At 43.5% G+C, this 23,778-nt stretch overlaps 1 protein-coding gene across 5 annotated transcripts in view; it reads left to right on the forward strand.

Moving 5' to 3' along the window:
• The window catches only part of SDK1 (sidekick cell adhesion molecule 1), a 659,503-nt gene that overhangs the window by 448,296 nt on the left and 187,429 nt on the right, over positions 1 to 23,778 (forward strand). For all 5 annotated transcript variants that reach the window (XM_058442285.1, XM_058442281.1, XM_058442284.1 and 2 more), the window contains 2 exons: positions 2,548 to 2,740; positions 16,883 to 16,981. In XM_058442285.1, the coding sequence (XP_058298268.1) occupies positions 2,548 to 2,740; positions 16,883 to 16,981 (292 nt within the window). The remainder of the gene's footprint in view (positions 1 to 2,547; positions 2,741 to 16,882; positions 16,982 to 23,778) is intronic.

Genomic DNA, 23,778 nt, shown 5'->3' on the forward strand with positions numbered 1-23,778 from the left:
TTGTGCTGTTTCAGCTGAATTAACAGATGGTTTCATCTTCTTTCCTGTTAAAAAATATATTATATATTATATGGTATATATTATATATACTATATGGTATATATTATATATAGTATATATAATGTATTATATATAATACGTACTATGTATATATTATATATGTGCATATATTATATATACTATATGTTATATATGTGCTATATATGTTATATATAATATATACTATATGTATATATAATACATACATATAGTATATATTATATAACATATGTAGTATATATGTATATATTATACATTATATATGTGTATATATTATATATGTATACATAATACATACTATATATGTTATAGTATATAGGTTATATATAATATATGTATGTATAATATACACTATATATGTGTATATGTTATATATGTATATATTACATATGTATATATGTAATATATATTATATATATGTTTTTTAACCTTCTTAAGTGAAGAGAGGGTGAAGATTTGAGGGCGTGTCCATTATTCTAATATGAGTTAAGTAGTTATTTACATATACAAGTATAAAATACATGTAAATATACATGCTTGTATACAAAACCCTCAAAGAGAATAAAATACCTAGGAATCCAACTTACAAGGGATGTGAAGGACCTCTTCAAGGAGAACTACAAACCACTGCTCAATGAAATAAAAGAGGATACAAACAAATGGAAGAACATTCCATGCTCATGGGTTGGAAGAATCAATATCGTGAAAATGGCCATACTGCCCAAGGTAATTTATAGATTCAATGCCATCCCCATCAAGCTACCAATGACTTTATTCACAGAATTGGAAAAAACTACTTTAAAGTTCATATGGAACCAAAAAAGAGCCCGCATCGCCAAGTCAATCCTAAGCCAAAAGAACAAAGCTGGAGGCATCACGCTACCTGACTTCAAACTATACTACAAGGCTACAGTAACCAAAACAGCATGGTACTGGTACCACAACAGAGACATAGATCAATGGAACAGAACAGAGCCCTCAGAAATGATGCCGCATAGCTACAACTATCTGATCTTTGACAAACCTGACAAAAACAAGAAATGGGGAAAGGATTCCCTATTTAATAAATGGTGCTGGGAAAACTGGCTAGCCATATGTAGAAAGCTGAAACTGGATCCCTTCCTTACACCTTATACAAAAATTAATTCAAGATGGATTAAAGACTTATATGTTAGACCTAAAACCATTAAAATCCTACAAGAAAACCTAGGCAATACCATTCAGGACATAGGCGTGGGCAAGGACTTCATGTCTAAAACACCAAAAGCAATGGCAACAAAAGCCAAACTCGACAAATGGGACCTCATTAAACTAAAGAGCTTCTGCACAGCAAAAGAAACTATCATCAGAGTGAACAGGCAACCTACAGAATGGGAGAAAATTTTTGCAACCTACTCATCTGACAAAGGGCTAATATCCAGAATCTACAATGAACTCAAACAAATTTACAAGAAAAAAACAAACAACCCCATCAAAAAGTGGGCAGAGGACATGAACAGACACTTCTCAAAAGAAGACATTTATGCAGCCGAAAAACACATGAAGAAATGCTCATCATCACTGGCCATCAGAGAAATGCAAATCAAAACCACAGTGAGATACCATCTTACACCAGTTAGAATGGCCATCATTAAAAAATCAGGAAACAACAGGTGCTGGAGAGGATGTGGAGAAATAGGAACACTTTTACACTGTTGGTGGGACTGTAAACTAGTTCAACCATTGTGGAAGTCAGTGTGGCGATTCCTCAGGGATCTCGAACTAGAAATACCATTTGACCCAGCCATCCCATTACTGGGTATATACCCAAAGGACTATAAATCATGCTGCTATAAAGACACATGCACACGTATGTTTATTGCGGCACTATTCACAATAGCAAAGAGTTGGAACCAACCCAAATGTCCAACAACGATAGACTGGATTAAGAAAATGTGGCACATATACACCATGGAATACTATGCAGCCATAAAAAATGATGAGTTCGTGTCCTTTGTAGGGACATGGATGAAACTGGAAAACATCATTCTCAGTAAACTATCGCAAGGACAAAAAACCAAACACCGCATGTTCTCACTCATAGGTGGGAATTGAACAATGAGAACTCATGGACACAGGAAGGGGAACATCACACTCCGGGGACTGTTGTGGGGTGGGGGGAGGGGGGAGGGACAGCATTAGGAGATACACCTAATGCTAAAGGACGAGTTAATGGGTGCAGGAAATCAACATGGCACATGGATACATATGTAACAAACCTGCACATTGTCACATTGTGCACATGTACCCTAAAACCCTAAAGTATAATAAAAAAGAAAAAAAAAAAAATATATTTTTATCTCAACTTTTTTGAAGTGTGATTATAAGATGTAGGATTTATGGACTTTCTTAATTATGACTTTACATTTTAAAAGACTTATTCATTGCAAAATAAAATTCTGCTGCAGACATGAGTGTGGAGAAACGCCGTTGAAAACAGGCTGTCTTTTTCACCCTGTTCTATCTTAGCTTCTGGCATGGCCGGCAGATGCCCCTGAGGCTGTCACTGTGGTCACTATTGCCCCAGATTTCCACGGAGTCCACCACGGACACATAACGAACCTGAAGAAGTTTACTGCCTACTTCACTTCCGTTCTGTGCTTCACCACCCCTGGGGACGGGCCTCCAAGCACACCTCAGCTCATCTGGACTCATGAAGACAGTGAGTATTCCTTTCTGGGTGTCTCTTAAGTCAATTGTCAAAGAGGTGTATACTGCTGCAACTTCCAGAATCAGGCAAGGGTAGAGGTGGATCACGAGGAGGCCCCGGATTTTTGGAGTGCTTGCAGTCAGCTCACCTAGGGAGATCAGGCATCAGTACTGATAATGCCTCGCAGAGGATGGCAGGTGGACAGTGGAGGGCGGCCTTGGCTCAAGGAAGGAGCTCTGGGGACAGGGGGTGGAGAATCAGGTTCCAGCTATGTGGCCACACCTTTGGTCTTGGTGAACTTACTCTTCACCTAGACTTCAATTTCTAATTCCCTCACCTCCTTCCGTGATCCCCCCGCCGATGCCCCCCAGCCCATTCTTCTCTGACCCTCGATCCCAGGGTCCTTTTCCCCACGCCCTTCTAAGCTCTGTGAGTTTGCATTACCTCCATCTGGTCAGTTCGAACCCACTCCTTCTCTGCTCGCAGGCCAGCTGACGCATCTGGAAAACATTAGCTAATGAAGTTTCCCCGAGAAAATAATCACAGATGTACACAAAGATTTATATACAAGGCAGCTCGTTACAGTTATTTGTAGTTGGAAAAAATGTGAAAAGCATTCAGATGTTCCAGATGGGGAGGACTGGAAAAAAGTATAGAATGACAACATAAGAAATATTTTGTAGTTGTTGAAAAAACAAAACTCTGAAGATCAAAAATTGTGTGCAAAAATGGTCATAATATAACATTGTGAAATAATAGTATACAAAACCATGAGATCCAAATTTTATAAAAATACACTGTATGAAATATGAACAGAGAAAAGACCTTGGAAGAAATGTATCACACAAATTTAAGACTTGTTATCCCTATGTGGTATCCTTATGAGTAGTTTTGGCATATTTCTTTGTATTTTTTTACATTTTCTAATTTCTACCATGAGTCTGTACTCCCTCTAAAATGAAAGTTAAAACTAGAATAATTAGGGCCATGCAGTGGTTCATGCCTGTAATCCCAGCACTTTGGGAGGCTGAGGCAGTTGGATTACGAGGTCAGGAGTTCAAGACCAGCCTGGCCAAGATGGTGAAACCCCGTCATTATGAAAAATACAAAAATTAGCTGAGCATGGTGGCACGTGCCTGTAGTCCCAGCTACTCGGGAGGCTGAGGCAGGAGAATCACTTGAACCCAGGAGGCAGAGGTTGCAGTGAGCCGTGATCATGCCACTGCACTCCAGCCTGGGTGACAGAGTGAGACTCTGTCTCAAAAAAAAAAAAAAATAAAAATAACTAGGAAAATTATTTTTTAAGTCACCCTGGGCTGCTGCTTGTCTCTCCCCCAGTGCTGGATGGGCTCAGCCTTCTGAACTTGTCTCTACTAGAGTTTGGCTGTTGCCAGCTCCACCCTGTGCTGCTCCCATTTTTGGATTCCCAGCCTTACTGCACTCCCAGCAGGTGACATTTGCAGAGGCCAAGGCCACCAAGACAGATTCTTTGCCTTCCCACTTCACCCTTCATTTTCATGTCCTTACCCTTGCCTCTCTTCCCTTTCCTCTCAAACGATGCAGTATGGCCTCTCTAAGGGTCCTCCGTCATCCTGTTCCCTTCTTCCCCTCTCTCTCTTCATGGCGCTATTACTTCTTCCAGTCTTTTTACTATTGGATGCTTTCCCTCCTCTCACAAATATGTTCAGGTCTCCCTCACTCAAAATCGGCAGCTCCCTGACTGTGCTGCCCCTGAAGCTGCCGGGATGGCTCCCCACTCCCTTTCAGTCTAACCATTGCTTTGACCTTGAATGCCTTATGTTCTCCTTGACCCTTGGAAGCCTAGCTTTCTCCTTGCCACTCTCCTGGAACGATCTCACCATTGACTCAAGGTCTATGTCAAATGAGTGACACGGGAGGAATAGAACACAGATTTCTTGACCCTCTGAGACCAACAATCAATCCCTCCTTGCCACAAAAGTTGAAATGAAAAGCAGCCCTGCTGCTGCTGTGAATTGATCCCAGAAGTTCTTCCCATACTCCGCCTTTGCTCTGCTCTCTGCTTTTGTTTAACTGATTTTGTTTTTTATGTTTGTTTGTTTTTTGGTTTTGTTGTTGTTGTTGTTTTTGGTTTTAGTTTGTTTTTTTTTTTTTTTTTTGAGTCAGAGTCTCGCTCTGTCACCCAGGCTGGAGTGCAGAGTGCAATCTTGGCTCACTGCAACCTCCGCCTCCAGGGTTCAAGCAATTCTTCTGCCTCGGCCTCCCAAGTAGCTGGGATTACAGGCGCTGGCCACCACATCTGGCTAATTTTTTTGTATTTTTAATAGAGATGGGGTTTCACCATTTTGGCCAGGCTGCTCTCGAACTCCTGACCTCAGGTGATCCACCCGCCTCAGCCTCCCAAAGTGCTGGGATTACAGGCATAAGCCACCATGCTCACCAAGGTTAACTGAAATTTTTATTGACAGCATTACAGATTCACATGCAATTATATGAAATAATATTGACACCATGTACATTTAGCCCAGTTTCTGCCAAGCTGACATTTGCGAAACTATAGTATTGCATCACGTCCAGAATATTAACACTGATGATACAATTCACAGATCTGATTTGGGTTTCTCCAGTTTTCTTTTTTCTGTTGTGCATATGTGTGTGTTTAGTCCTGTACAATTTGTCACATGTGTGGGTTTGTGTATCTACCACGATAATCAAGATCTTGAATGTTTCTAAGGCTACAAAAATCATCTGGGTTCCTTTATAGCCACACCCACCTTCCTCCGGCTCTTCCCTTTTGACCTGTATGCCTTTCATTTCCTTTTCTTGCATGATTTGCAGTGTTTAGGATTTCTGGTACTATGCTGAATAAGAGTGATGAGACCAGACATCCTTGCCTGCTTCTCACCTGAGAGGGAAAACACTCAGTCATTCACTGTTAAGGATTTTTTTTTTTTATCAAGTTGAAGTTATTCCTCACTATTACTAATTGGTTGAGAGTTTTTGACATGAATAAATCTTACTTTTTTTCGCGTGCTCTTACTGCATCATTTGACATGATCATCTGGTTTTTCTTCTTAGCTTGTTGATCTGTTAGATTACGTTGACTGATTTGCAGATGTCAAACCAGCTTTGTGTACTTAAATTCAACTTGGTCATAGTGTATAATTCTTTTCATATGCTGTTGGATTGACTTTGCTAGCACTTGTTGGAGGACTTTTGCATGTAAGTTCATGGGAGATATTAATCTGTAGTTTTCTTTTTTGTGTGTTATCTTTGTCTGGTGTTGGTATCAGAGTAATATGGTCCCATGAAATATGTTTGGAAGTATCCCACCTCTTCTGTGTTCTGGAAGAGATTGTGTAAAATTGGTGTCAATTTCTCTTTAAATGTTTGGTAGAATTTTCCAGTGAAACTCTCTGGGACTGAAGAATTCTTTCTAGGAATATTTTTAATATAAATGCAATTTATAAATGGTTTTAGGACTATCCAGGTTGTCTGTTTCATCTTGGCTGAGTTTTGGGAGTTGATGATTTTCAAGGAGTTGATCCTCTAAGAGTTCAGATTTGTGAGTATGAAAATGTTTGCAGCACCACCTTCTTAACGGCTGCAGGATCTGTAGTGATGTCCTGTTTTTTATTCCTGATACTGATGATTGGTTTCTTCTGGCTTTTTAATGTTGTCATTCTTCCTGGAGGTTTGTCAATTTTATTGCTTGGTTTTTTTGGTTTGTTTGTTTTTTGTTGTTGTTGTTGTTGTTGTTTGTTTTTTTAGAACCAGCCTCTTGTTCCAGGTCTCCTCTTCTTCATGGTCTCCTTCATTTTCAACTTTATTGATTTCTGCTCTTTATTATTTCCTTCTTCTACTTGTTTTGAGTGTATTTTGCTCTCCCTTTTCTGCTTTCTTGAGGTAGCCACGTTGGTTATTGGTTGAAGGCCTTTCCTCGTTTCCAGTGTGAACGTTTAGTGCTGTATATTTCTGCTTCCATGCTGCTTTAGCTGCATCCCACATGTTTTGACACTCTGTGCTTTCATTTTCATCCAGTTCTCTGTATTTTTATTTCCTTTGAGATACTCTCTGTGACCCATGAATTAATTGGAAGTGTGCTGTTCGATTTCCATGTGTTTGGAGATTCTATTGTCTTTTTGCTGTTGATAATCTAATTTGATTCCATTATGATCAGAGAACACACTTCATATAATTTTAGTTATTTTATATTTGTTGAAGTTTGTTTAATGGCCTAGGATATGGTCAATTTTGGTGAATGTTCAGTGAATGATTTTTTAAAAATGTCTATTTCTGCTTTTAATTGTAAATTTTATGTCTCAGAGAAAACTGGAAATAATCTCAAGTTTTGTTTTTTTGTGTTTTTTTTTTTTTTAGAATTTTCTAACTGAATCATTTTTTGGTAGGCAGGGAGCCTGTTTATCCTATTGAGGATAATAGCACATCTTTGTAAATGTCAAATATCACATTAAAAACAGAAGGTAGGGTTGAAGTCATCTCTGGGGGATGTAGCTTTTAAAAGGAAAGTTTGGAGCCTGAATGAGAGGGGCTTCAGGGGCCAGCTGACCAGTCACCTGGTGCTGGCCTCCTTCATAAAGAAGAACCAGAACAGCAAGTAGGTAACCACACTTCAAATAGATCTAAGAAAGAAGCTGGAATTCAATAGAGACGTGACAGGAAGCACCTATGGCAAGGAGGAAGGTGAAGTGCAGCAGCTCCTCTGGGACTGAGATCGACTGGGAACCCAGAGGGGTTCCCCACTGTGGGAAAAGGGAAAGCGAGAGACCCCTGTGGTCCACATTCCCACCACAGACTCCTGCAATCCGAGCCACAGGAAAGCCCCTCAGAACTCACAGGCCCCAAGACTCACGTAGGGAGACTCTCACAGGGAGACCGTGTGATGTGCTGCTTCAGAGAGGGGGCCCACACTGCACCCCACACGCCCGAGCCCTGAGCAGCTACTGTGCAGTGCTGCTTAAAGAGCCCGGCCCCAGCAGACCATTCCGCCCCGGGTCCCGACAGCCTCTGCATCTCCATATCCTACAGCCCCACTGACATCCCTTGCACACAACCACCACCACTGCTGGCTGCTGCCACCAGAGGCAAAGCACAAGCCATTGGCAGTGACCCCCAGTGGTGGGGCTGCTGGGCATTTTCACTCACCTTGAGGACAGACTTGGCTTCCAGGCACCCTGAGGTCAGACTCTCCTACCCACAGTTGCCACCTGGGTCTGAAGCACACCTCCCCAGCAGCAGGGCCACAGTGCAGCCATTGCCAGCCCTACCAAGTGTTCTGCCAGGAGCCTGGGGGTCACCCCACCCCTGCTGACCACAGCCAGCGACTGCACACACCACCAGGGGTCCTGAGGACAGGCCTTCTCGGCTTGCTCTGCCTCCCCCAGTATGAGCAACACCATCCAGGGCCCTGGGCTCACCACTATCAGCACCTGAGTACTTCTCCTGGGGACCTGAAGTCGGGCCCACCCAACCTGCTGCACCATCACAGCTGGCACCCACTCCTACACACCAACCCTGGGCCTGGAGACTAGCCTGCTCAGCCTGTCACAGCCACCAGCAATACCAGTGCAGACTGCTAAGGAGCCAGGGGATTGTCCCACCACTGCTACTGTCACCACCTATAGCATGCCTACTGTCTAGGGCCCTGAGAACCCACCCACCTCCTTGGCCCCCTGCAGCCATTGCCAGCACCTGAGCAACCCACCTAGAATGCCAAGAATGAGCCTGTCTGGATCACCCTGGGATGTAAGGACAGGCACACTCAGCCCACTCCTGCCACCACTGGGGCCCAAGGATTGGCCCACCTGGTGTCCCTGTCGCCGGCAAAACTTTACCACAGCCTCTAATAACAACCACACCCTAAGCCGCTGAGGAAATCACAGACGCCACTGATGCTGTTTACAGCCAAATAAATTATATGGAGACTACACTACTGCTTCATCCAGAACCAAAGCCAAAGTACCCTATCCAATCAACACCATAGATACATCTTCGGGAAAAAGCCCTCCTTTACGAAAACAAATCCAAAAAATTAGAAGAAGCAACTGTTACACCAGATGTGCAGATATCAACATAAGGACACAAGAAATATGAAAATGCAAGGAAGTATAACACTTCCAAAGGAACATGGTAATTCTCTAGCAACAGATTCCAATGAAAAAGAAATTATGAAATCCCAGAAAAAATAAAAAATAATGATATTAAGGAAAGTCAGATAAAAGAGACACAGATAAATAATACAAAATAATCCAAAAAACATTTCAATACATGAATGAGAAATTTACCAAAGAGATAAATATTATAAAAAAGAACCAAATAGATATCCAGGAACTAATTAATTCATTGACTGAAATTTAAAAATACAATAGTAAGCTTCCGCAGTAGACTAGATGAGACAGCAGAAGGAATTTCAGAATTTAAAGTTGAATAAAGACTATGTGATATATGAGTCACCATACAGGAATGAGTATTTGAATTTTTGATGTCCCAGAAGGTGAAAACCAAAGGGATACAAACCTGATTTAACAAACTAATGGCTGAAAACTTCCCAAGTCTAGCAAGAGATTGAGACATCCAGATATGGGAGGCTCAGAGATCCACAGATAAATAGATACTATTCAGAAAGGCCTTCTCCATGGCACATTATAGTCAAATTATCAAAAATTGAAAACAGAATTCCAAAAACACCAAAAGAAAAGCATCTAGTCACTTATAAGAGAACCCCCATCAGACTAACAGTGGATTTATCAGCAGAAACCTTACATGCCAAGAGAAAAATGGGATGATATATTCAAAGTACTGGGAAAAAAAATAACTTGTCAGCCAAGAGTACTATATGCATAAAAGTTATCCTTCATAAATGAAAGAGAAATAAAGTATTTCCTAGATAAGTAAAAGCTGAGGGAATTCATCTCCACTGGACTGGCCCTACAAGAAATGCTTAATGAATTCCCACACCTGAAGTGAAAGAACAATATCTACCATCATGAAAATGTACAAACGTATAAAACCCATTGGTAGAGCAAACACACAAATAAGGAAGAGAAAGGACCCAAATGTTACCACTACAGAAAACCACCAAACCTCAAAAATAAGCAATAAGAGAGAATGAAGGGAACAAAGGATATATAAACCAACCAGAAATCAATTAATAATGACTAGAATAAGCCCTGACATATCAATAATAACCTTGAATTTAAATGGATTAAAGTTACCAAAAAGATAGACTGGCTGAATGGATAAAAACAAAAACAAAAACAAACCATGACCCAACTATAGGCTGTGTACAAGAAACTCAGCTCACTTGTAAAGACACATGTAGACTGAAAGTAAAGAGATGGAAAAAGAGATTTTGTGCAAACAGAAAGCAAAAGTGAACAGGAGTAGCTACGCTTAGATAAAATAAGTAAAAAACAGTAAAAAGAGACAAAGAAGGTTATTGTGTAATGATAAAGTTATCAATTCAGCAAGAGGATATAACAATTCTAAACATATATAGACCCAACACTGGAGCACTCAGATATATAAAGCAAATATTAGATCTACAGGGAGAGACAGCAATACAATAATACTTGGGGACTTTAACATCCCCCTCTCAGCATTAGACAGGTCATCTTGACAGAAAAATAACAAAGAAACATTGGATTTAAACTGCACTTTAGACTAAATGGGCCTAACAGACATTTACAGAACATTTCATCTAATAGCTACAGAATGCACATTCTTTTCATCAGTACATGTAACATTCTCCAAGATAGACCATATGTTAGGACACAAAACAAATCTCAACAACTTTTAAAAGACTGAAATTCTATCAATATCTTCTTAGACCACAATGGAATAAAACTGGAAATCAATAATGAGGAACTTTGGAATCTGTACAAATACATGGAAATTAAATAGCATGCTCCTGAATGACCTTTGGGTCAAGGAAGAAATTAAGGAGGAAATTTAAAATTTTCTTTTTTTTTTTTTTTTTTTTTTGAGACAGAGTCTTGCTGTGTCGCCCAGGCTGGAGTGCAGTGGTGCAGTCTCAGCTCAGTGCAAGCTCCGCCTCCCAGGTTCACGCCATTCTCCTGCCTCAGCCTCCTCAGCTGGGATTACAGGTGTCCGCCACCACACCCGGCTAACTTTTTTGTATTTTTTAGTAGAGACGGGGTTTCACCATGTTAGCCAGGATGGTCTCGATCTCCTGACCTCGTGATCCACCCGCCTTGGCCTCCCAAAGTGCTGGGATTACAGGTGTGAGCCACCGCGCCCGGCCAGAAATTTCTTGAAACAAATGAAAATTGAAATACGACATACAGAAACCTATGGGATACAGCAAAAGCAATGCTAAGAGCCTACAATAAATGCCTACATCAGAAAAAAGTAGAAAGATTTCAAACAATCTAGTGATACACCTCAAGGAACTAGAAAATCAAGGACAAACCAAACCCAAAATTAGTAGAAGGAAAGAAATAATAAAGATCAGAGCAGAACTAAATGAAACAAAGACTTAAAAACAATACAAATGATTAAACAAAACTCGGTTTTAGGGAAGATAAACAAAATCAATAAACTGCTAGCTAGACTTAAGAAGAATAAAAGACAGATTACCTAAGTAAACAAAATCAGAAATGCAAAAGGAGACGTTATAACTGATACCACAGAAATACAAAATATCATTTGAGACTCTTACTAACAACTATACACTAACAAATTGGAAAACCTAGGAGAAATGGATAAATTCCTGAACACATACAACCTACCAAGATTGAATCAGAAAGAAACATAAAATCTGAACAGACTAATAATGGGTAATGAGATTGAATCAGTAATAAGTCTCCCAACAAAGAAAAACCCGGGGCCAAATGGTTTCACTGACAAATTCTATCAAACTTTCAAGGAAGAACTAATTCTCCTCAAACTATTCCAAAAAATTAAATAAGAGGAAATTCTTTCTAACTCATTTTATGAGGCCAGTGTTACCCAGATACCAAAACCAGACAAGGACATAACAAAAAAACTACAGTCCATTATCCCTGATGAACATAGACCCAAAAATCCTCAACAAAAATACTAGCAAACTGAATCCAACAGCACGTCAGAAATATAATACACCATGCTCATGTGAGATTTATCCCAGGGATGCAAGGATGGTTCAATGTACACATATCCATAAATGTGATACATCACTCCAATAGAATAAAGGACAAAAACCATGTGATCATCTGAACAGATGCATAAAAAGCATTTAATAAAATTCAACATCCTTTCTAATAAAAACTCTCAACAAACTAGGCATAGAAGAAACATATCTCAATATGATAAAGTCTATATATGAAAAACCCACAGCCAACATCACACTGAATGGGGAAAAGCTGAAATCCTTTCCTCTGATAACTGGAACAAGACCAAGATGCCCACTTTCATCACACCTATTTGTAGTACTGGAAGTCTTAGCCACAGCAGTCAGGCAAAAGAAAGGAATAAAAGGAATCTAAATTGGAAAAGAGGAAGTCAGATTGTTCTCTTTGCAGATGACATGATCTTGTATCTAAACAAACCTAGACTCCACCAAAAAACTCCTATATCTGATAAATAAATTTGGTAAGGTGGCAGGATACGAAAGCAACATACAAAAATCAGTAGCATTTCTATAAACCAATAATGAACTAGCTGAGAAAGAAATCAAGAAGTTGATTCCATTTTTAATAGCTATAAAAGAAAAACATATCTAGAAATTAATTTAACCAAGGAGGTGAAAGATCTCTGCAAAGAAAAATACAAAACATTGATGAAAGAAACTAAGAAACTGAAGAAGACACAAATAAATAGAAAGACATCCCATGCTCATGGATCAGAAGAATTAACATTATTAAAATAACCATACTCCCCAAATGAATCTAATGACTCAGTGCAATCTCTATCAAAATACCAGTGTCATTTTCACAGAAATAGCAAAAAAAATAAAACCCTAAAATTCTTGTGGAACCCAAAAAGAGCCCAAATAGCCAAAGCAATCCATAGCAAAAATTACAAAACTGAAGGAATCACACTACCTGTCTTTGAAATATATGACAAGTCTATAATAACCAAAACGGCATGGCATGGTATTGGCATTAACAACAGACACATAGACCAGTGGAACAGAATAAAGCACCCAGAAATATATCCATATATTTACAACAAACTGATTTTTGATAAAGGTGCCAGGACACCTTCTTCAATAATTGGTGCTAGGAAAATTGGATCTCCATATGCAGAAGATTGAAACTAGACTCTTATCTCTCACCATATTAAAAAATAACTCAAGATGGATTAAAGACTTAAATGTAACACTTGAAACTATAAAACTACTAAAATCAAACACAGGGGAAACACTTCAGGACATTAGTGTAGGCAAAGATTTTATGGCTAAGATCTCAAAAGCACAGGCAACAAAACCAAAAATAGACAAATGGGACTATATCAAACTAAAAAACTTCTGTACAGCAAAGGAAACAGTAAACAGTGAAGAGACAGCCTGTTGAATGGGAGAAAATATTTGCTAACTATTCATCTGGTAAGGGATTAATATCTAAAATATACAAAGAACTCAGCTCAACAGTTAAAAAAAATCTCATTTAAAAAGTGGACAAGGGACATGAATAAACATTTCAAAAGCAGACATACAAATGGTCAGCGTGTCTATGAAAAAATGCCCAATATCACTAATCATCAAGGAAATGCTAATCAAAACCACAATGAGATAGCATTTTATCCCAGTCAGAATCACTAGAATTAAAAAGACATACAAAAATGCTGACAATCATGTGGAGAACAGGGAACTCTAATACACTGTTGGTGATGATGTAAATTAGTACAGCCACAATGGAAAACAGTATAATTTTTCAGAAAACTAAAAATAGAACTACCCTATGAGCCAGCAATCCCACTATTGGGTATTTATCCATAGGAAAGGAGTCAGTGCATCAAAGGATACCCATACCCCATGCTTACTGCAGCACCATTCACAGTAGCCAAGATATGGAATCAACCCAAGCATCCATCAGTGGACCAACGGATAAGAAAATGTGGTGTATATACACAGTGGAATACTATTCAGCCACAAGAAAGAATGAAATCCTGTCATTTGCAGCAACATGGAGGGAACTGGAGGGCATTACATGAATGTCCTCAGGAAAACAAATATCACAAGTTCTCACTCATAAGTAGTAGCTTAAAAGGCCAATGTCATGGAGATAAGAGAGTAGAATGAAAGATACTAGAGGCTGGGAGGGGTGTGTCAGTGGAGCAGGGTGGTGGGGAGAAAGAGAGGTTAGTTGATGGGTATAAACATTCACTTAAATAGAAGGAATAAGTTCCAATGCTCCTTGGCACAGTAGAGTGACTACAGCTGACAATGATGTATATTTCAAAATACCAAGGAAAGAGGATTTCAAATGTTCACAACACATAGAAATAATAAATACTCCAGGCGATAGGCACTCTGAACACCCTAACTTAGCTATTATACAGGCAGTGCCTGTAACAAAACATCACTGGTACCATAGAAATGTGTACAAGTATTATGTATCAATAAAAAAAGAAAGTAAAGAAAGCTTCAGACTCTTGGGTGCTGGAGAAACAGCCTCCTTTTCTCTCTAGCTGATGGTGCTGTAGTTAGTTGCACACCCAGCAGGACTTCTTTCCCAAAGCTCCAAGGAAATGAGAAGTTGTTGGGAGAGGGTAGCAGTAAAGAGGAAATAGAATATAAATTTTAAGCTGAGACATTGCCAGCTGATTCCAGCAGAGCTAGAGGACAGCATCTTTGGGCAGGAATCCAGGAAGCAGAAACACAGAATATAAAAGGAGCAAAAAGCTTTCTTTCCTTCTCCATCGATTGAAAAAAAGAACAAGTTGGTTCAAAAATCTGTCAGAATGTCTTTCTGGAGGCTCACAATTGTGGGAGGATGAGATGATCTTGACAGCCATTCTATTTTACCATCTTCCACACTAGAAAAATGAAATTTGTCAGAGCGTTTGAGCTTATCCGTGAAAAGTCTTTTCAAAGTTCCACCCAGATGAGTGGTTTTTTTTTTTTTTTTAAGGTTGTTACCATTTTTAAAAAAATTACAACTTATGTTAGAAGGCTTTGTCCAAGTACCAACTGAGTGTTCGGTATGGAATTCACCCTAAAAATCTAATGTTTGTGCAAGTGAGGCTGGCAGTAGCCAGAACAGGGACTTTGCAGGGGTGAGACTTCTCTGTAGGAATCCTGGATACTCTTTCAGGACAACTGACACGCTTGACTTCATGCTCTCCTATTTTAAGCTGAAAGACTTGCATTTTTTATTACTAAAAAGACTTGAATGTGGCGCTATCCAGCAGGTTCACTAGGGGAGTCGTGTGGCGTGGAGCTTTCAGTAGGAACCAGTGTTCCCTGCCTGGCATGGAGGGTGTACTCAACTGATACATGCAGAAATGGACGGATGTCTCATCTCTTCTCCATTCTTCTTTTCCTCCCTTTTCCCCAATTCTGCCTTCGAACTACCCTTTCCTCCTGCCCTTTTCTCCTCCCTGGCTTTGTCACTTATGTTTCTTCTGAACAGGTATCTAGAGGGGTAAGCATGGGAGCATTGTCAGAGAGGAGATGGGGCTCTGAATGGTAGGCGGGGAAGCAGAGCCAACCCAGGCAGCTGTGTTTGTTTGCTCCTGAGAGCAATGGACGGAGGGGCACTTTCAGGCACTGCACAGGTGCCTGGCTTAGGGAATGGGAGTGCACTGTCTCTCTTCCCCTCATCCTTCCCTCCATTTGATCATAAGACGCCAGCCTCCCCAAAACCGTTTCCATTTCCATCTGCTCCTCGTGCCCTGCACAGCAGCTATGGCTATAGAGAGACCATGGCAGGCACATGACAGGGCTTGGGAGTAACGGCATCCGGGAGAACATCACCATCACGACATCCACCTATCGCCTCCAGATAGCCAGGCATCCTCTCTTCCCTCCCTATCACCACACAGCATGGGCTGGCCCTGATGGGACCGATGGAACCTACTATAGGAACACTAAAAGGCTCTAAACCTGGGTGAGCTGGTGCAAGAGATGTGGGTCAGAACTGCCAAAGGCCCCTGCAGCGACTCGCTCTGGGCCCTGCTGTCCCTGAGTTGCAGGCAGGTGGTCCATCTGCATGTGGGGAGGAGCTCTATGCCTGTGGCTGCACATCCTCAAGCAGTTTGCTTTGCTGACCTGCACCTGCATCTTGGATTTTTAACTCATGTTTTAGACTCTCAGGTCTTTTCTCTGGGGTGGCATCCTCTGATCCTAGGAATGAGTTTATGTTCTGATGAGAGGTTCATCATCATGACAGCGGCTGATGATCATGGAACATTTTCATGGTGCCTGGGACATCCTCATGTTTTCATGTTTTATTACATTTTATTCTCACAATTGTCTCGCTGAGTTATTTTTATTTTCCCCGTTTCACAGGTGAACAGACTAAGGTGTTGAGAGTGTAATTGCATAGGCAGCAAGCAGCTCAGCCAGGTCTGACACCCAGCTTGGACTCCAGCATTCAAGCGTAACTCTGCGGCTCTGCCTGCACGTGTTAGCAAGGGGGCCGCAGGGCACAGAAACGCCTGGGAAAGGAATTTGTTTTTGCAGGGACTTTCTCAGGCCACTGCCTTGCCCCTCTGGAATCCTTCAGAACACTGAGTGGGGTTTGGAGTCTGGAGTTCTGGACCAGGTTGGCGGGTGAGCCTGCCACTGGGCCCAGAGTCCTGCTCTGGCTTGCATAAGGTTCCAGATGGCCCCAACACAGGCCAGACACGGGGCTGCACGCACCATGGAGGAACATTCAGAGGAAGCAGTTCTCTTGAGGATCCAGCCAGCTTGATTGTTCTAATCAGATTAGATCAAGGAGAAAGAGAATGATTTGTGTATAAATCTCCTGCCGCCGGTAGCTTCAGTGCCCTGTGTGGCTGGGATGAAGCTGGAGAAAATAATGTATGTGACGATAGCCAGGATTCCTTGAACGCCCTCCTTCCTTCTGCATTCCACTGATGTCTCCTGCAGGGTTCTGCAGCCCCAGCTCACCACTTTCCTTCCATAGTTAGAACCTTCCTCACACATCTGATCAAAAGAAAATTTGGGCTGTTGTGTTAACAGATGACTTTGGTTTTAATTGGTAGAACCAGGAGCTGTGGGACATCTGAGTTTCACGGAGATTCTGGACACATCTCTCAAGGTCAGCTGGCAGGAGCCCCTGGAGAAAAATGGCATCATTACAGGTAAGTAGGCCTGTCCTTCAAAAAAGAAAAAGATAAAGTTTGTCCTCACAAAAAGAAGTGGCTGTCACTTCAAACCAAACTGCTGACAGCATGGACCCATGGCCATGGCCTTCTCAAGAGGAACCGAAATGTCTTCCTGGCCGTGTGGCAGAGTCCCAGCACTGGGACTGCCCCAGTGAGAGCCAGCCTGTGTGGGCAGCAGCCGTAGTTTGAGATCTATTCTCCTCGCATGGTCTTACCAGGCATCCAGAGTCTCTGAACAATGAGAGTCAGTCATGTTATGACACATTCGTTCACATGCATGTGTCTCGCTTAATTCTTATAGCAGCATGGTAAGGTCAATATCAATATTATGACCATTTTACAGATGAGGAAACTGAGGCCCCGAGAGGGTGGGTGACCTTTCCTTCATTCAGCAGACGTCATTGAGCGCTCCTGTGTGCAGCCAGCCTTCTCAGACAGCCAGGTGGCATGACTATGAGGCTCACGTGCCTGTGTCTCAGCTTTCATCCCACAGCTGTGAGCCGCAAGGCCAGGATGAGATCTGGGTCTTCTGACTCCAGGTCCCATGTTCTGTCCCCTCCCCACCCTGCCCTCAAGTGAGAGCCCTGAGGAGACTGTGAGGCAGGTACTTCGGAGGAGGTTCTGAGCTGTATGAGGGGTGGGGGCTGAGCCTTAGAGGCCCCTGGGCAGTGAAATCTCCTCTCCTGGTTTGAGGGGTCTCTGTAGGAGACAGCTCACCTTTTTTAGGGTTTTTAATGATTTTATTTATTTATTTATTTATGAAACACAGTCTTGCTCTCTCGCCCAGGCTGGAGTGCAGTGGCGCGATCTCGGCTTACTGCAACCTCCGCCTCCCAGGTTCAAGCAGTTTTCTTGCCTTAGCCTCCTGAGTAGCTGGGATTACAGGTGTGTGCCACCATACCTGGCTAATTTTTGTATTTTTAGTAGAAATGGGGTTTTGCCATGTCAGCCAGGCTGGTCTCGAACTCCTGGCCTCAAGCGATCCACCTGCCTCGGCCTCCCAAAGTGCTGAGATTACAGGCGTGAGCCACTGCGCCAGGCCAAATTTTTATAATGTCTCTGAAAAACCTTTTAGGTTAAAGCTTAATTTAAATCTTAGTTCAAAAAAAAAATCTTGGTTTAACAAAAGCAACATAGCCTCTAGCCTCAGATGAGGTTGGGCAGGGCCTCCTGTTCTACTATTTTAGTCACTCTAAGAGCCTCAGCAGACCTCTGGGGTCCTCAGTTTCAACTGAGGGGCTGTCAGGAGGACGAGTTGAGAGAAGTTGTGTCAGGGGCTGCCCACTGCCTGGCCCAGAACAACTCAGCCTCCAACAGGCATTTTTTTGTTCTAAACATAACCGAAGATTTCTAGCAAGCCACTTAATCTTCTTCTCTGTCAGCCATATATAGGACACTTCTGGGTCAGCCCTCTCTGGGGGCTTTGCCTGTGGCATCTCATGTCCCAGCAGGGACTCCTGCGTGGGTATTTTGCAGCCGCACCCCGAGGTTGAATGAGTTGCCCATCCTGACGCGAGCGGTCAGTTCAGAGCTGAGCTGCATCTCCGCTCCGTGGTGGCCGCGTTCTCAGCTGCTTGAGGGAGCCATGAAATTCGAGCGCCTGATTGTTCTGTGAAGCAAGCTCATGCACTCTGGGTGTGTCCTAGAAGCCTGTGCTGGGACTGTGCTGCCCAGAGACCAAGAGCCTCAGGTGGTCTGTCCCTGCTGCCGGGCCGCAGGGTTGGGGGCCGGTTCTTCTCCTCACTGGCGTCCGGGATGACAGCGGCAATGATGACCCTGGTCACTTCCCCTGTGCTTGGCACCTTAGCCTTGCAGGATCTCGTTTTCTCAGCAACCACACAAGGGGTGTCTTATAACCCAGGCCTGGCGATGACAAGGCTGAGGTTTAGGGTGAACCCCACAGCGTGGGATGCTCGCTTTCCCCATCCACAGTCCTCTTAGCATCTCCATAATTTCTCAAAGCACCCTGAGGCCACAGAAATGCCTGACAGTTCTGTTTATTAAGTGGTTAGGTCCAAACAACTCAAGTGTTAATACGCTAACAATTATAATTGCCATTTAAAAAATACTACACAGTAGTTGAAAGAAATAATACTTGCATTTCTTTTTTCAGTGACCACAATTAGTTCCTAATGGGATGTCTGCACCCACCTGGCACTGCCCAGCTTCTCAGACCTTGGGACCACATGGTCCCTCGTCACCCTCATTTCCCGGTTCATGTTGGTTTCCAGGCGGTACTTGTTTCCTTATCGCAACATCCACCAAAAACTCTGCTTTGCAAAGACAGGATATATCCAAGGACTCATGGCATGCTCTGACCTGGAAATGGAGACACCTTCAGCTGGAGGCTCACGTGTGTCCCACTGGCATTGAGTGTCCTGTGCTTCCCTGAAGTGCTCCTGGGAGGTCACTGCAGCATCCCAGGTGCCCTGGGGCATAGTGGGAGACTATGTTCCTACAGTGACCTGTTTCTACACAGAACTCCAGCTACATAGCAAACCCAGTGCCAACCCCACCACTGCTAATCAGTAGAATCTCCTGTAATCATCTGTGCCAACCAGATCCCCTGATAGAACGGTGTGCCCAGAGCCCATACATAAGGTCACCTTGGAGCCAGTGCTACCTCTCAACTTTTTTTTTTTTTTGAGATGGAGTCTCGCTCTGCAGCCCAGGTTGGAGTACAGTGGCATGATCTCGGCCCACTGCAACCTCTGCTCCTGGGTTCAAGCAATTATCCTGCCTCAGCCTCCCAAGTAGTTGGAACTACAGGTGCCTGCCACCATGCCTGGCTAATTTTTTGTATTTTTAGTAGAGATGGGGTTTCACCATGTTAGCCAGGATGGTCTCGATCTCCTGACCTCGTGATCCACCCACTTTTGCCTCCCAAAGTGTGGTGTGCCTCTTATAAACATGTAGCTGGACTTTGTGGGTTTTTTTATTTTTTGTTTATTTATTTTTTGAAATGGAGTCCCTCTCTGTCACCCAGGCTGGAGTGCAGTCATGTGATCTCGGCTCACTGCAATATCCGCCTCCCGGTTCAAATGATTCTCCTGCCTTAGCCTCCCAAGTAGCTGGGATTACAGGCATGCGCCACCACACCTGGCTTATTTTTGTATTTTTAGTAGAGACAGGGTTTTACCATATTGGTAAGGCTGGTCTCGAATTCCTGACCTCAGGTGATCCACCCACCTCGGCCTCCCAAAGTGCTGGGATTACAGGTGTGAGCCACCATGCCCAGCCTCACCTTAACTTTTAAAAAAAGTAAATTTATGAATCTGGCTCTGCCTTCCAGAAGCTTATCTTTTGAAGTGCCCACTTTAAACAGTGTGAAAACTCCAGGAATGGGGGAAAGTCACTACTAGAATTGGACACAATCTGTTGTACATTCTGAAGTCATCTAAGAATCGCAAGTGCTGAGTATGTACAATTAAAAGGGCGTCCTGTTGCCTGGAGTTGAAGGAATTAAGCAAAGGCAGGGGGAACTGAGCAAGGGAGGCCACTATACACTGCAAGAACCTAGTTTAATCTTGCTTTAAACCATTCAAAGGAAGGAAGAACAAACTAGTGGGAGGAAGGATTTTTAAAAGCTGAGCAGGAGGCTACCGTTTGGAAGAAGGCGACTTTCCAGTTCAGACCCTTCAGGGACCAATTTGGTGGCTGGAATTAGAGCTCTGTTTACCACTGATCCCAGAAACGGGGCTGCCCGGGTAGGAAAGAAAGAATTCCCGTCTGCCCAGTCGCCTTTCAGGTCCACAGTCGGCCATGTTTTGGAAATCTGGCAGAGACTCCTCGGTAGACGTGTCTACACAGAAGGAATTCCCTTTTTACAGATACACACGTTAGCCCTTGCCCTGCCCTTTGTGAACACAGCACACACTTCTTTCCTGTTTAAACCCAAAAGAAAAAAATCCATGGGCATAATAATTCTTGTTGAGCCAACATTTCATGGCTAAGCAGTGGTTGCCAATACTTCCAATTTATGATTGTCTGTTTCACCAGCTAATGGGGCTTCATGAACTCATTTTCGTGTTTTATTTAAACAAATACCTGTAGTTACAAGCAGTAGTCCATTGTTTATGGTGGAGCTTGACTTCGAAGCTCAAGCTTTCCTGGGCTGGGTGTAGCCGGAGGCCTGGGTTTGGAGGTGCCTGTGCTGTGGGGGGCAGCAAAGTTTCAGTGCGAGCACCAGGCAGACTCTCTGCAGGTTCCTCTCGGCGGCCATGTTGTCCCCTTCTGTGTGTGGCCTGTGTGTTTTCCCTTCCTGCTCACTGTAGTGTGCACCTTGTGTCACCAGAAGCTGCAGTGGACGCCTGCAGCTCTTTGGAGGAGAAGGTCCTAGAGGAAGTGAGATCGGATGTTGTCACCTCACCAGCCCAGCAACACCCTGTACCCCTAGTGATGGCTGCATCAGGGGAGCTACCCCCAGCACCCACCAAGTAGACATAGTTTTCCAGTGGAACTTGCTGGCAGCACCATGAAATTCTATTCTGTGCTGAAGGCAGAGTGTTTCATTGAGGAGAGCAAAAGAAAACCTGTGTTCGTGGGCAAACCTGGCTGCCGGTTTCTGGAAGTGTTGGTGCGGCACCACCATGCTCTCAAAGGCTTCTTGCAAAGGCTGCACCTGCTATTAAAGGCAGCTGCGGGAGCCCAGAATGACTGACGGCTTGGGCCTGGGCTCAGCACCGCTTTACGGGCCAGAGGTGCTGTTGGAAACGGAGGTTTATTAGCCCTGGTCTGTGGTGAGCACCCCCAGCCTCCGTTTTAATTCGAGGCCTGGAATGAGAGGGAAGCATGGAGCAGGGGGCGGCTGCCCCCGCCCGAGTAAATTGCCCATTGCGCGCTCATTGTAAATTTCAGCGTCCTCCACTCTCCCTCCGTAAACTCTGATTTATGAGGGCCAGGATGCAGACAGACAGTTTGTGATTGGATGCACTGCTCTCTTCTAGAGAATTTACTTCAGATCAACAGAAAATTATTTCTGAAGCTCCTCTGGCCATTAGTCTCAGTTAGGCAGCCATTGGAGGCAGGTAGGATGCCAAGCAGGAGGTACCCCCGCTCCTGGCTCCAGGCACCTCTCTCCTCTCTCCTCTGGGAGGTGGAAGCAGAGGATGCATCCCCTGGCCAGCACTGCCCGAGCCCTCCATGCACCTCCCCCAAAAGCTGTTGTTCATAAATTAGGGGACGTCTTTCCCACCTCATGTCCACTGCTCTGTCTGTGCTCACGGGCATCACACGTCTCGGGCCTGTGCCATCTCTGCTGGTATTTCTCTGCAGATCAACCTCTCTAGCTGTCCATTTGGTTTTTGTTTGTATCCATAACCATTTGAGCACACTATATTATCAGTGTTCATCCTAATAAATCCTAGCAACGCTGCCCTTCCTGAAGACGCTGGAATTGCCATGTTTCAGCTCTAGGTCGACATGACGAACACGACGCTGTGTTTCAGTAAATTCTGATGAAGAACAGCTTTTAAACAAGTAAAATTTTCTGGCAGACAAGTTGTAATATTAAATAAAGGCTGCTCTTCCCATAGGTTCAGAGTAGACCCCAAGGATCAAATTATTTAGCGATTGACCAGGCGAGACCCACCAAGGTCAGGGATGTCTTTCAGTTTCCTCGCACACGTCAGGAGGAGGTGCTGGAGGAGGAGGTGCTTCAAGAGGCAAGGTCTCATCCACCGTGAGAAACAAACTCACTCGTCCAAACCCAAAGAATGGACTCTGAGACCCAGAGAACAGTGAAAGTGAGACTTTTAATGACGGTCTTGCAAGATGGGGTGTCTGATGGGCAGGCACACTCAGCACGGTCACAACAAGCAGTTTATCCCCTAGTGCTCAGGCCCCTCTCCCGGTTCCTCATAGGCTGAGCACTATGGGCACAGTCTTCCCAGATGTCCCCTATTGGTTGTTGGGCAGGGGCTGTAGGTGTTTTTTTAGGATTGTCCTGTTGCATTTTGTTGCAGCCCACAATGCATTGCAATCCTAGTCAGCTCAGGGGCTCTTCAGGTATTTGACTTATGACCTAAGTAGCTGGGCAAGCTGATGAGAACAGACGAAACGAGCTATTCTGCAGGACAGTAAACTTTCATCTTAGACTAAACTTCTTTGGTTGGGGTGGGGACAACTAAGGGGTGGGGGGAGGCTGACAAGCAGGTGTTGGCGATCAAAGCAGGAGCCTAGTATATCCTGTTTCCTCTGTAGTTTGCTGACCTAAGCTGATTCAAGGTACTTTGTCTTGGAAATGGACCTTGTATCCATTATTCCCTTCATCCCCTGAGGGCTGTTTGGGGTTCCAGCAAGTCCACGAAGCTTTCTGTGGCTTGGTTTCTTTCTTTGTGAAATAGGCTAACAATGGTTCCAATTTCAAAGGTGTATGGTGAGGATTACATGAATGAATGGGACAGGCTAGATGTCTTAGATGTCAGGGTGGGCAGATGAGGGAAATGCTAAGATGTAAAGCGAGGGCAGGGCCTGGGCTGGGTGTGGTGGCTGATGGCTATAATCCCAGCATTTTGGGAGACCGTGGTGGAAGGATCGCTTGATGCCAGGAGTTTGAGACCAGCCTGGGCAACATAGTGAGACCCTCATCTCTACAAAAAATTTTTTAAACTGGCCAGGCATGGTGGCACGTGCCTATTGTACCAGCTACTTGAGAGACTGAGGTGGGAGGATCGCTTGAGTCAAGTGGTTCAAGGCTGCAGTGAGCCGTGATCACCCCACTGCACTCCAGCCTAGGCAACAGAGCAAGACTTTCTGTCTCTGTCTCTGTCTCT

The sequence above is a fragment of the Hylobates moloch genome, unplaced genomic scaffold (genome assembly GCF_009828535.3).
Source record: "Hylobates moloch isolate HMO894 unplaced genomic scaffold, HMol_V3 SCAFFOLD_1, whole genome shotgun sequence".
NCBI classification, from domain to species: domain Eukaryota; kingdom Metazoa; phylum Chordata; class Mammalia; order Primates; family Hylobatidae; genus Hylobates; species Hylobates moloch.